We start from the raw sequence: 13,726 nt of genomic DNA, 5'->3' as shown, positions 1-13,726 counted from the left end.
GGGGTGACCACATCGACACCATGGCTGGGGTGTTTGCCCGGAGATCGCCCCTGTAGGCTGCAAAGACAAGAAGAACATGACTTTGAATAGGGGTTGCCAGCGGATGAAACTGAGACAAATTTTCAGAGTGCCTCAGCGCCAGCGCGTGTTCGCTTGATCCCGATCTCGCCTCGATTCTGGTGGCCGCGGCCAGACCAATCTATAGCATCCCCACCAATCACAACCCTCCGCTGTTTGGTCCCAAAATAACCGGCGTCAGGCACACTAACGCCTTTGACTGAGGCTAGGACAGACTTCGTATAGTTAATCTGACCTGAGGATGCTGATTGCTCGAGTTTGTGGTTAATGTTTCCTCGAGATTGTCCAGTTCCTGAAGGCTGACAGGGCTCTTACTCATTGGTCTGTTCCTCGGTTGACTGTTTTGTCAAGCATGAGGATAAGAAAAGCGAGCAGGGATTGCCCCCTTTCTTTGGGAGCCTTTAAATAGAGGGTTGTTTACCTCCACAGACAAGCAATGAATTGATAGAGTCAATCTCCTGTGAATTCGCCACCTCGTTACAATGAAGTTCGCCACGTTATCAACACTTTCCCTCGTACTAGGCGCAGTCACAGCATCGCACGACCACCAAGCCCATGAGTCCCTCCACGAGCGAGCCCTCCCTTCTGCTGGCCTCCACCATGGCCTCAACGAGCCCCTCCTCAAGGGGTATAGTTTAACCTGGCAAGAGGAATTCAACTACCCTACCGCCGCCCTCAAGCAACCCTCCACGGCGAAATGGATCTACGACACCGGCAAATCCTACCCCGGCGGACCCGCCAACTGGGGCCAGAATGAACTCCAGACATACACCAAATCCATCGATAACATCCGCATCACACCCGAAGGAACCCTCTACATCATTCCTCGGAAAAAGAACGGCGCCTGGACGAGCGCGCGCATTGAGACCGTCCGCAAGAACTTCCTTGCCCACCGCGGTGGCAAGCTCTTCATCGAAGCAAGGATCAAAACCGGCTGCGCCTACCAGGAAAAGCAACAAGGCATTTGGAACGCCTTTTGGGCCCTTGGCGCTGACTTCCGCGGCAACTACCAGAACTGGCCGATGAGCTCGGAGTGGGACATCCTCGAGGTCATTAACGGGCAATCCACAATCCACAACGTGCTGCACTGCGGTGTTGCACCCGGCGGGCCTTGCAACGAGTTTGTTGGTCTCGGCAACGGCGGCACAAAGTGGACAAAGTGTCAATGGCATTATATTGGCTTTGAGGTTGATCGCACCCAGGTCACTGCTTCGGGTGTCGAGCTGTGGAGGAACAATGTCCTTACCTGGTACGTTGATGGAAAGAAGACTCACCAATCAACTGGCCGGGATGTAAATGACTACGACACCTGGTCCAAGATTGCGTATCAGGGCCACTTTTTGTTGTTCAATGTTGCGGTCGGTGGCGATTGGCCGGGCTACCCTAACGCGCAGACCGTCGACGGCGCAGGTGTTAGGCTAGAGATCGACTATGTGCGGGTCTGGAATCAGAACAAGAAATGATTGATTGGCTTAGGTTGGTAGATGCAATGGCCTACAGCCTTGTCACCGAGCGCGATTCTGCCTAGGCTCTTCTGCTGCAAGAGCGGTGCTGGTCAGCGTTCAGTTATCTGCCTCGGGCGTTGGCAGGCTCACTGCATGCTGATGGGTGTACTATAATATATTGTATCACTGATCAAATAGCATAGAAGCGATAGTTTCACAATAAATATCTTCTGGACTCGATCGCTAACATCCCTGTGCGTAAGACCATAGATATGCGGCTCCCAGGGAGTGGTCTACCTAGCTTCATCGCCACTCCTAGTTTCTCCCGTAATATAAACAGCTCATAGTCATATTACTGTCGTAGCAAGTGATATTGTTCGGCACTTGCTCAAATAATATGCCCGGTCTGCCTTGTTGATCAATGCAGGTAATGCAAGGCTGTACCCTAGCAACGTAAACCCGCCGCACCCGCTTCTCGCATTGTATTATCTTTCGCCTAGAAATGCCTCAGAAACAGGATTCTATAATCATATCAAATATCTGATAGGCGGCAAAAACAACTCAACAATTGCACCAGGTAGTACAGTTGTACGCGGCTGTAGATCAGGGTCCAACCCGACCCTCACCCATCTCCCGCCGAGCGAGGCAGTGCAGCCTCACCCACCCAGAACCCAGCTGCATCAAGCCATTTCGTCACAGCCCGCCGATCAGCCCATGCAATGACAATTGGTAGCTGTCTCTTGGCAACTTTATCGTCGTCTGACTATATGACTGCTCTCTAGTGTCATTGACAGGTCAGACCCTTGCCGAGCCATGGTTCGTCATGCGATCGGCCATGGTATATCGGGCACAGCCACGATGGACTGCGATATAAGGGCGTAGTGATATCTTGGACAATGAGAATGGATGGAGTGATGATGTGGTGTGATATTGTTCTTCGCTTCTATATTATATTGTTGTAGATGTGAAATTGCGGTGTCTATAATTATAACATACCTATACATATTGGTTATTACTACATGAATCGTTCATAAAATCTATTATACCTCACCTATATAGACATGGACACCCCAAAGATCACAATGTCCGAGTCTGAGAAGGACCCCTCGGAGGCATGGATCGATGTCCTCGCACCGGATCCCCGGTACGAGGCTGACTTTCGTGTCTGCGACAACAAGTTTGCTTTCTCGCCAGGACAACTGAACAAACTACTGAACCCGAAATCAATCGAGGCGTTCTATGCTCTCGGAGGCCTCAAGGGTCTGGAGTGCGGCTTACAAACCAATCTCAGTAGCGGGCTATGTACAAGCGAAGGCATACTAAACCGCTCCGTGACAATTGATGAAGCAAGACAGGCTGCCTTCGCTGAAAAGGGAACAGCATCCTCCTCACAACCACCACCACAACCACCCTCCTCAACATATCTTCCACAAGCACGGACACCATCTCCCTCAGCCAGAAAACAAGAAAGCTTTACAGACCGCACTCGTATTTTCGGCACCAATGCCCTCCCTTCTCCCCCGAAGAAGAAATTCGCCCGCCTCCTCTGGGACGCATACAACGACAAGATCATCATCCTTCTTACCATAGCCGCCGTTGTGTCGCTCTCGCTGGGTATATATGAAGCCGCGGCGGGTCAATCACAGGTTGACTGGATTGAGGGCGTGGCAGTCTGCGTCGCGATTGCGATTGTGGTCTCCGTTACGGCGGGGAATGACTGGCAGAAGGAGAGGCAGTTTGGGAAGTTGAATCGACGGGTTAGTTCTCTGATACCTTGCTTCATATTCTATCGTGTTTGTTTCTTGGATTGGATTTGAATAAGTGAGACTGAATCTGCTTTCCAAACAGAAACTCGACCGCGAAGTCCGTGCTATCCGCGACGGCCGCACAACCCTCATCCACATCACAGCGTTAACCGTTGGGGACATAGTCCACCTCGAACCGGGCGACTCGGCACCCGCCGACGGAATCATGATCACCAACCATGAGATGAAATGTGATGAATCGACTGCAACGGGTGAATCGGATCAGGTCGAGAAGGTCAGTGGGTATACTGCTTGGAAGATGTACAGAGATGGTGCTGCTCATGGCCATGATACTGGTGGCGGCAAGGGAAAGGACATTGATCCGTTTATTATCTCAGGGAGTAAAGTCCTTGAGGGGATGGGGACTTATCTTGTCACGAGTGTTGGTCCGCATTCCACTTATGGCCGGATTATGGTTTCCTTGGGGACTGAGACGGATCCGACGCCATTGCAGGTGAAGCTTGCAAAGCTGGCGAGTTGGATCGGGTGGTTTGGATTGGGGTATGTTTTCATTTGAACAGTGCGACTCCTCTTCAGAGAATGAGGGACTGATTCTGATAGATCTGCCTTGCTCCTCTTCTTTGTCCTCTTCATCCGCTTCTGTGTTCAGCTTTCGGGCATATATCAAGACAACACACCAGCTGAGAAGGGACAGCATTTCATGGATATCCTTATTGTTGCGGTAACTGTGATCGTTGTTGCTATTCCAGGTTCGAGTTCCTATCACTCTGAAGACTGGTATGCGGTAGCTAATGGCCGTACGAAGAGGGTCTCCCTCTAGCCGTAACCCTCGCCCTAGCCTTCGCCACCACCCAAATGCTCAAAGAAAACAACCTCGTCCGTCTACTGCGTGCCTGCGAAACTATGGGTAATGCAACAGTGATCTGCTCCGATAAGACCGGCACCTTAACCCAAAATAAAATGTCTGTGGTCGTGGGATTCTTTAGCTCGCTCGAGTCATTCGGCGAACTTCCGTCCGACATAACTGAAGAGTCACGGAAGGTATCCATGTCTGATATGCTCTCACGATTCCCGGGGGATATCAAAGAGCTATTGCTGCATAGTCTGGCTCTAAACACAACAGCATTCGAAGAGCAACGAGAGGGCAAAAAAGAGTTCGTCGGGAATAAGACCGAAATTGCGCTGTTGCAACTCGCGAAGGAAGATTTGGGAATGGATCTACTTGGTATTCAAGGAGAACATGGAATTGAGCATGTCTATCCATTTGATTCATCACGCAAAGCTATGGCTGTTGTCTATCGGGTGGCGACCGGGTATCGTTTCCTTGTTAAAGGCGCACCTGAACTGCTCCTAAGCTCGTCGACAACTATAATCAAACCCGATGGAAGCCGATCGCAAACCACGGAGAAAGAACCGGTGATATTTACAGATCAGATCACGTCAGAGGCCCGGCGCATAATCGCAGACCGTATCGACTCTTACGCTCGCGCGTCACTTCGGACAATAGGTCTAGCATATCGCGACTTTCCTTCATGGCCGCCAACGCCACAGACTGGACAGCCTCGGTTTACGGATATTTTCGAGGATATGACGTGGATAGGAGCATTTGGTATTCATGATCCGCTAAGACCAGAGGTTTCAGAAGCTATTCGCAAATGCCATACTGCCGGTGTGCAGGTCAAGATGGTTACTGGTACTGATATCATGTTCTTTTTGCTCGTGCAAAGGTCCTACGTCCCTGATACTAACAACTTTTTATAGGCGACAATATAAACACAGCTCTCTCGATTGCCACTTCCTGCGGCATCAAAACCCCAGATGGAATAGCAATGGAAGGCCCCGAGCTGCGTAAACTCCCCGAAGAAGAGCTCAATCACGTTCTACCCCGTCTGCAAGTCCTGGCTCGGTCCTCACCAAATGACAAAGAGCTCCTCGTGAAACATCTCAAGCGCCTAGGCGAAATCGTCGCTGTGACCGGCGACGGCACGAACGATGGCCCCGCGCTCAAGGCGGCAAATGTTGGGTTCTCGATGGGCTTGAGTGGAACGGAGGTAGCGAGAGAGGCTAGCTCGATCATCCTCCTTGATGATAACTTCCGGAGTATTGTTACAGCCATTGCGTGGGGTAGGGCTGTTAATGATGCTGTCGCGAAGTTCTTACAGGTAGGCTCTCCCCCATCTATTCACCCCCCTATACCCTGTACTGGTGATGAATGCTAACGCAGGTAATATTAGTTCCAAATAACCGTCAACATCACGGCCGTCCTCCTAACGGTCGTAACAGCAATCTACAACAGCCGCAACGAATCCGTCTTCAAAGCCGTGCAACTCCTCTGGCTGAATCTCATCATGGATACATTCGCCGCATTAGCTCTGTATAACTTCCTCCAGATCACTTCTCTCTTCATCAACGAAAGCTAATAGATTCTAAGAGCAACAGACCCCCCAACCCACGATATCCTAAACCGCCCCCCAACACCCCGCCACGCGCCCCTCTTCACCCCCACAATGTGGAAAATGATCCTCGGCCAATCAATCTACAAACTAACCCTCTGCTTCGTTCTGTACTTCGTCGGCGACAAAATATTCTCATTCTCCCGCTCCTCCGAATCCGAAATGCTGCAGTTAGACACCATAATCTTCAACACCTTCGTGTGGATGCAGATCTTCAACGAACTCAACTGCCGCCGCCTAGACAACAAATTCAATATCTTCGAAGGACTGTCTAAGAATAAATGGTTCTTCGTTATCAATGTCCTAATGGTCGCCGGTCAAGTCTTGATCATCTTTGTTGGCGGCCAGGCGTTTGGGGTTACGCGGCTGAATGGCTGGCAGTGGGGGGTTTGCTTGGGGTTTGCGGTTGTTTGTATTCCTTGGGCGGCTGTGCTGAAGTTTTTCCCTGATCGGTATGTGGAGGTCTTTATTCATTGGTTGGGGAGAGGGATGAGGGTGCTTTGGAGCGGTGCTGTTAGGGCGTGGAGGGCTTGTTATGCGCCGTGTGTTTTGAGGGTGAGGATGAGGAGGGGGAAGGGGAAGGTTAGGGTTTTGGATGAGGAAGATGGGAGGTCGGACCTTAGCTAGTTGGGGTGGGTTTGTATGATAATGGTAAAGTGATTGAATTCAGGGCTTGATCAGTCAGACAATCAGTTGAAGACAAGATATGTTCATTAACAGTGAGCAAAGTTGTCAAGTTGAGTGCTGCAATCATGTGAATGTTTAACTATCCCCGGTAGCAATCTTCGCGGCCAAGCTCTGAGCAACCGTTCGCCCCAAAGAGCGAAGGCTGCCGCTGCTTAAAACCTGGACGACAGTAATATTCACTCTGAGCTTCCGTCGGAACCAGTCTCGCAGCTTGATTGCTAACAACGAGTCAGCACCTAGCGATGCAAGAGAAATGTCGAGGTCTAATTCCGCATGGTTCCGGAGCATCAGGTTGAATAAAGCTTTGCCTGTCTCCAATCCTAGTAGCTCTGCTGATGTCTCTTCTGCGAGAAGCCCTGGGCTGTGATTGACTTGCTGCAAGAACTTCTCCAGTTCACTCTAATCAACGCTTGTACGCTCGTTGTGTGACATTTCTTTGAGATGTGCGGTGTCGATATTATGGTAGAGCGCCATGCGAGGGTCTCGTCTCCACGGTGTGCGATTCCTTGGAGAATCTAAGGGGGTTGTACTGCGCAAGCCAATGTAGATCTGGCTCCGACTGACATATGATGGCCACGGTGCTTCAAAAGTCTGGGTGGTTGATGGGAATGAGTAATCGACGGCGAGCTGAATGGCGTCAAGCAGGTCCTGCTCACGGAGCATATGAGTGCCAGTAGATTTGAAGTGCTCCATGATTTGTGGTTGAGTACTGACGTATCCGACATCCCCCATGACACCGATGTTTACCACTGAGCAAGGAAGGTTCATCGACTGGCGATACTGTACGAACGCATCTAGGAAGGCGTTGGCAGCGGCGTAGTTGGCGTGTCCAGTTTGACCGATGAGTCCAGCCAAGGAACTGAAAAGAACAAAGAAGTCGACCGAACGGCGATGCTTGAGAAGAACGTTATGAAGGTTCCATGTTCCTTGGGCCTTGGGGGCGAATGCCTTTTGCCACTGCTCGAAAGACATACTCTCCGTGAAGTAATTTCGAGGGCCATTGACGCCTGCATAACGCCCGCAATTGCGATCTTCGCGTCCAGTCTGCGGACGAAGGCATCAACATCCTCCTCGTTGGATACGTCGCCCGAGACTAGGTCAACGACGCAGCCCTGTGCCCGGAGTTCAAGAACAAAGTCATCCTTTTCCTTGGTTCCTGCGGAAGGAGAAAAGAACACGAAATGACGCGCACCATGAAGTGCCATCCAGGAGCTGACAGAACGCCCCAGCCCACCTAGGCCACCGACAAAGATATGCATAGCATCCGATCGGAAAGCTGGCGTGCGAGGGGTAGGCGGGGCAGAGAGGTCTGAAGGATCTTCCGGCATCATGATGACAGTCTTCCCGATATGACTATCCGCCTGCACGGAGTGGAAAGCCTGCTGTGTATGGCTCGTTGGGAATTCTTGTACAGGGAGGGGGCTGGGTTCGCCCAGAGCGTAATGGTGCATGCACCGCCGAAGTAGCCTGGATTCGTTAACACACGCTTGCTCCTAGTTTATCAAGAAGGTAGTGAGCTCACCCCTGTATCTTCTCTGGTTGCTTCTGGCACATTTGGCCTAAGTCAACAGTCGCGAAGATACGGTTTCCGTTGAAGGTATCCAACGGCCGCTGACCCTCAATGATGAGGTCGCGTTGGCTTAAGTCTACCATTGTGCCAAGTTCCGTGACACACTCCATGAGGCCTGCATTAGCTCCCCAGAGAGAGAGTTTAATACAACGTCCACACCACGCCCATTTGTCACAGCTAGCAGATCTTTGCGAAAAGTGATATCGCTTTGGAGAAAGACATGGTCTCTCGAGATACCCGCTTGAGCTAGATAGCCGTTGCGTACGGTACAGTAGACCTGATAGCGTTAGTACCTATTCGTATTATAATCAGAGACTATGCAAACCTCGGCGCCAATCATCCGGCAAACTTGAAGGGCAGCCAGACCAACCGCATAGGTAGCAGAGTGGATAAGAACGGTCTATAGAGTCAGATTGTTGTTATCACAAACCCAAGGAAGAACTTACATCGCCGTATTTCAACCGAGCAACATCAACAAGCGAATAGAATGCAGTGGTGAAGGCAAGTGGGATTGTGGCAACTTCAGTCCAGCTTAAGTCGCGAGCCATGCGTACACAGAGTTTCTCACTCGTGACAACCCTGGTTGCCATCGCTCGACGGTCCAGTACGATAACTCGATCTCCGGGACGAATGGATTTGACGCCGGGGTCAACGTGATGAACAATTCCAGCACATTCCTTCCCAGGACAATGTCTTGCAAGAGGCCTTGCGCAGCGGAAAGATCGCGAAGATTCACACCAAAAGCACGTGGCTGCACCTCAACCCAGTCATCGGCAGAGGTTGGTAATGGGATACTCATGCGTCCCCAACTAAGCGTTTTGAGGTTTCCAGGACTCCTTATACGGAGTACTGCGGCATCAGAGTCTCGTACTTCGTCATATAGCAGCTCTTCCTGCACGATGGCTGAATAGAACTTGCCGACCATCAATGTTCCGCGCACACAGGCATACTCCAGTACAGGATCGAGCGGCGTTTCCGGGTTATTGCTGCGTAGAAGCCGGTCAGCTACTACCAGTACTTTGTTGAACGCCTGCTCATCGATGGAGTCTAGCTCCAGTGTAGCTACTGTGACACCAAGTTCTCTTCGAGCCGTGCGGAGTAGACCAAGGGTAGATGCATAGCGGGGATCCGAGCACTGAATCTGAGATGATCTTGTAACCCAGAGCATTGGCTTTTTGTCCAGGGATGTCAGTAAGTTACGAATATCGAGGTACCTCTCCTGAGTCGGTAGATGAAGTTGAGGCGCGTCCAACTCCAACAAGGAGATAACCAACTGATTATCAGGGAGCTCATCCGCGAGGCGGCGAATCGTCGACGTATAGCCGCGAGCTTGAAGGATCTCGTGAAAGAGATTGGCTGCAGCAGACGATGTCTCACAAAGAATCGTAACACGCTTGTCAATTCTTGATGCAGGCTTCGGTAGCGAGCTAATGATATGCGCATTCATATGGCCATCATGAATGACAGCGTCAGCACCCGAGAGCCCGGCTGCTCGCAGCTCCGCATTCCATCTCTCAGGGGGCACATACGGCTCCCACTGCCGCCCATCAGCCTCCCCAAGCCACCATCCGGGTAGTGTACCCATGACATAGTTGATCCACTTGGTAACGGGTGCCAGTTCCTGCAAGAAGAGCTTACCATTGGGTCTTAGCAAGGTCTTCACGTTAGACAGGGTGTGCTGCAGGTTCGGGGTGGCATGGAGGACGTTCGATGCAATGATGAGATCGTAGGACGCGGCATCAAAGCCTTGAGCGCTCAGGTCTGCTGTAATATTGAGGGTACGGTATATCACATTGTCATACTTGGCGAATCGCTTCTGTGCCGCATCAAAAAAGCCAGCGGAGATGTCAGTATATGTATAGCTGCGGTATAACCAATCGCCATTGGGCCCGCACATCGCGGGCAGGATGGTAGCCGTGACACCGCCAGTTCCTGCGCCAATTTCCAGCACCCGCGCTGTGGGTTGATTGTGCGCAAAGACACGAAAGAAATCAGCATAGTCACACAATTGAGCAAATCCATAGATGGATGTAAGCAGATCATCCTTCAGCAGGAGACCCAAGGCATCGGCTCTGCCTTTGAACAGCGAACCGCTTTCCTGATAAACGCGGTTGACTGCCGTAGCCACATGCCGCGCATTCGTTTCCAGCGCTCTCTGGTACAGCGCCTCAATGTGATCAATTCTCTCGCTGGACGACATGGATACTATTTTCTGCGACGAGGGTACACAGTAAATTTCCCCTTTCTCAGCTCTTTGCCACTGCATGCTCAGCCACTCGCGATATTTCGCATAGTGTGGCAGAGAGGCAGCAATATCGTGGTTTTGGTGCGCAACTTCAACTCCGCACGCCAGTGCTAATTCCTCAAGGATACTAAGTGTGTCTGAACCCTCGGAGATCGGCCGGATGAGCTTGGTAGTTTCCACATCATCGATATCTGGCTGCCACACCAGTCTAGCGCCAGCGTGCGAATCGACAGCAGGGGGAACCAAACTCTGTCGATGCAAGAATTCGGTATTGCGTAGAATGAAGGTAGGGTTCTTCTCCACGGAAGCCTGCTGCGTCGCCAGAGAACATGTGTTGTTGAGATGTTCCAACTTGCGCCTGAACTGTAATTATGTCGGTTGCGGGTCGAATGTAGACTTCGTCGACATACGTAGGTATGCCGAAGCCGTTGAAGTGCCGCTCCAGTCCTTCCGCTCTAGCCACACCGGACAATTGGAAGATAGAGTCGATCGTACAGGGGTGAATGTGGTAAGGGCTTTCCAGGCGATCGCGCATGTCATTAACCTCAGCGGTTGCTTCTAGTGATGAGACACTAGCAGAGATACGCTGCAAAGCACGAAAGCGCGGGCCGTGATTGAGGCTCAGCCTCTTCATTGCGCGGTACCAAGTCTGTGTTTTGACCTTACGAGGCCCTGGATTTTGACGGGCTTGAGAGAGGGGAATGTGCCGACCGCCCCGGGCTTGTCCAGTACATAATTTGGTCCAGGTGCCGTCATAATGGCCAGCGACAGTAAAGTCGTACCAGTCAACGGGGTTTGTATTCGTGATACAAGAAGGCCGAAACTGCGTTACGAACTCTGTCGGAAGATTGTCGACCAGTGTAATGTCTGCGAGAAAGGTGACTTTTCGCAAAGAGAAATCTGTATCTCCAGTCAACTGGCGGATGGCTTCGCCTGCCATAGAAATGTATCCTGCTCTCGGAAAGACAGCCTTGCACTCGATGACATGATCTCTAAGCCAAGGTACATTCTCGAGGTATATCACGCTTCGCCAGGTTGGTTCCATTTCGTTTCCATCGGGTATTTGCGAGCCCAAAATGTCGTGGTGGGGATGTTTACGAAAGCGCCAGTTCCGCGACACTCTCGACTCAGACCAGAAGCGCCTATCATGATGCCACGGGTACGGCGGAAGATCTTTCACCACAGTTCCCGGGCATAGGCTCGAAAGATCAATTGCCGCATTATGCTGGAATAAACGACCAGCTGCATGGAGCATCGAGTCATATGAGTTAGCGTCACGTAGCAGCGTTGGAATATAGGGGACTGCTGCTCCCGTATCAGACGAAATATCCCGCATAGCTGTGGAGAGGGCGGAATGTGGTCCGAGCTCGAGAAATACTGGGTTAGATAACGTGTTACCAGACAGCGCGTTCATCAATTATCAGCATTAATGCAAGGATACTCGGGGCCTGGGATGTGGTTCGTCTTACTCTTCGGGTTAGGAGTCGAGAAGTTTATGTTTGGAGGAATCATCTGGTTTTCCAGTGCCAAAACCATCTTGATAACGCTGCTCAGGCCTGATGCTCCTTCACTGTGACCGATATTTGGTTTCACCTATTGAACAGTAAATTAGCCTTGTTGACAGCGATTATATCAAGAGTAACTCATACCGAACCAATCAACACTCCTCCCAGCTCACCAAATACTTTAGCCACCGCACGGCCTTCGAGTGTATCACCGACCATTGTTCCTGTTCCATGGCATTCAATCATAGCCGTCTGGGAGAGATCTGTAATGCCCGCAAGCTGGTGGCTTCGTCGGATGAGCAATTCATGGCTCTCCGGGCTAGGTATAAACAAAGGAGACCTCTCTCCATCCGAGTTGATGCAGACCGAACGAATGACGCTGCGAACAGGATCGCCGTCGCGCAGGGCGGAGGACAAACCTTTGATGTGTATGGCATTGACAGCCTCACCTCGGGCATAGCCATCGGCACTGGCATCAAAAGAGCGGCATTGACCTGTTGGCGAGACAACGCGGTGCTCTGACATGGTGACCGTCATACGCGGCGAGAGAATGAGGTTACAGCCTCCCACAATGGCGGAAGAGCAATCACCTGCATAGAGAGCCTGACAGGCGGCGTGCAGTGCCATCAACGAGGAAGAGCAGGCTGTCCGAATCGTCATGCTTGGCCCCGTGAGACCAAGTTCTTTCGAAACTCGATTTGAAATGGCGAAATCACCATACCCACCAACCCGATGCATGCCATGGTGGTGCGGGTCCTTGGTCTGGATATCCATCCAATCCTCCCCGAGTACCCCAACATAACAGCCAATGTCTTTGCCTCTAAACACAGAGGTTCCGCTACTTTCGAGGCACTCGTAAACAACCTCCATCATGAGGCGTTGTTGAGGGTCTAGAAGCTCCAGCTCCTTAGGTGGCATGGACCAAAAAGAGCTGTCGGCAGCAGTAAGATCCACATCTTCAAAAGGAAGTAGCCGAACTCTGTGCAGGTATGGCCTGGCTTCCCTTTAGGCGCAATGATTGCGTCCACATTGTACCGTTTTGCAGGTACCCGGCCGCGGCCGCTTCTCTTTCTGGTCAAAAGATCCCAGTATTGCTGAGGCGTGCGAACAGAACCTGGCAGGCGGAGTCCAATCCCAATAATAGCAATTGGATCTTCTACCCAGGGATTCGGCTCAAGGTGGCCAGCCGAGGAGCTTATCTTGTTGGACATGATTGCAGGGGATTTTCAGGTCTGATATAGGGTCGGATGTGGCAAGTTCCGTATCCGGAAATATTGGGATAGTGTGTATTCTGATAAATGGACTGGCCGGGGGCTGTTTGACTAAATAGCAGGTGTGCTATCCCCGTCCATAAGGATTTGCACCGTATCATACCAAGGCTTACTCCCGCTTTGATGTCCATCATAGGCGCCCCGCCATAGAAATCAACAACAGAGCCGCATACGAGGGGGCGATTATGCTGGGGCCAGGCGGCGACCCAATACCAAGCCCGTTCTTACGAGGCAGACACTCGACTAGCAAGCGAGCTGCATGCCTCCCGAGAACACTATTGTTTTGCGATCGACCAACAAAGATCATGAGAACAGAGTATATTCCGGGCCCTGATGTGTTTGGCCAAAAGATGACAACAGTCAATCGAGTTCTACCCGAGCAAGAAGCAACGATGGAAGTAGGTCATTCGCAGCTATCCAGGGCTTAGCGTCGATAAGGGCACCGCTGAACTGGGCTTCCCTGTAAGCAAAAACGCTCTAGTGTAACCAAGCACAAGGCGATGCAGGTCCAGCTAAGCTCAGCATGACAGTGGTACGGATGCTTCCTGCACGTAGAACGAAAATCAAATTCACCCATGGCTGAAACATGCACATAGCTGCAAGCACGAATCAGGGGATATTCGAGCGGTCTCAGCAAGCGCGTGTTGACGATCGTTGTGGCGAAGGATGGGAAGCTCTACCAAGGCGTGGGTCACAGCACCGGCAA

General features: G+C 51.4%; 3 protein-coding genes across 3 annotated transcripts; 2 read left to right on the top strand and 1 right to left on the bottom strand.

The window, feature by feature from the left end:
• Nucleotides 1-560: 560 nt before the first annotated feature.
• Nucleotides 561-1,541, top strand: BJY04DRAFT_221360 (glycoside hydrolase family 16 protein; the record flags this gene model as incomplete). Its single annotated transcript, XM_073717100.1, has 1 exon — nucleotides 561-1,541. The coding sequence occupies one exon, from the start codon at nucleotides 561-563 to the stop codon at nucleotides 1,539-1,541; it is 981 nt and encodes a 326-aa protein (XP_073568024.1).
• Nucleotides 1,542-2,584: 1,043 nt separating this feature from the next.
• pmcC (putative calcium transporting ATPase (Pmc1)) lies at nucleotides 2,585-6,369 on the top strand (the record flags this gene model as incomplete). Its single annotated transcript, XM_073717099.1, has 7 exons — nucleotides 2,585-3,280; nucleotides 3,372-3,829; nucleotides 3,890-4,038; nucleotides 4,095-4,982; nucleotides 5,051-5,451; nucleotides 5,524-5,663; nucleotides 5,721-6,369. 7 exons carry the CDS (start codon nucleotides 2,585-2,587, stop codon nucleotides 6,367-6,369), a joined length of 3,381 nt encoding a protein of 1,126 aa, XP_073568023.1.
• A 135-nt stretch (nucleotides 6,370-6,504) lies between these two features.
• On the bottom strand, nucleotides 6,505-12,960 carry BJY04DRAFT_221358 (uncharacterized protein; the record flags this gene model as incomplete). Its single annotated transcript, XM_073717098.1, has 12 exons — nucleotides 6,505-6,785; nucleotides 6,846-7,323; nucleotides 7,404-7,896; nucleotides 7,952-8,103; nucleotides 8,157-8,276; nucleotides 8,325-8,399; nucleotides 8,446-8,530; nucleotides 8,578-10,602; nucleotides 10,655-11,621; nucleotides 11,714-11,837; nucleotides 11,894-12,680; nucleotides 12,728-12,960. 12 exons carry the CDS (start codon nucleotides 12,958-12,960, stop codon nucleotides 6,505-6,507), a joined length of 5,820 nt encoding a protein of 1,939 aa, XP_073568022.1.
• Between the last annotated feature and the right edge of the window lie 766 nt (nucleotides 12,961-13,726).

Source organism: Aspergillus karnatakaensis (assembly GCF_047715665.1).
Source record: "Aspergillus karnatakaensis strain CBS 102800 unplaced genomic scaffold BJY04scaffold_48, whole genome shotgun sequence".
NCBI lineage: Eukaryota > Fungi > Ascomycota > Eurotiomycetes > Eurotiales > Aspergillaceae > Aspergillus > Aspergillus karnatakaensis.
This window is presented reverse-complemented; position numbering and strand designations above follow the sequence as displayed.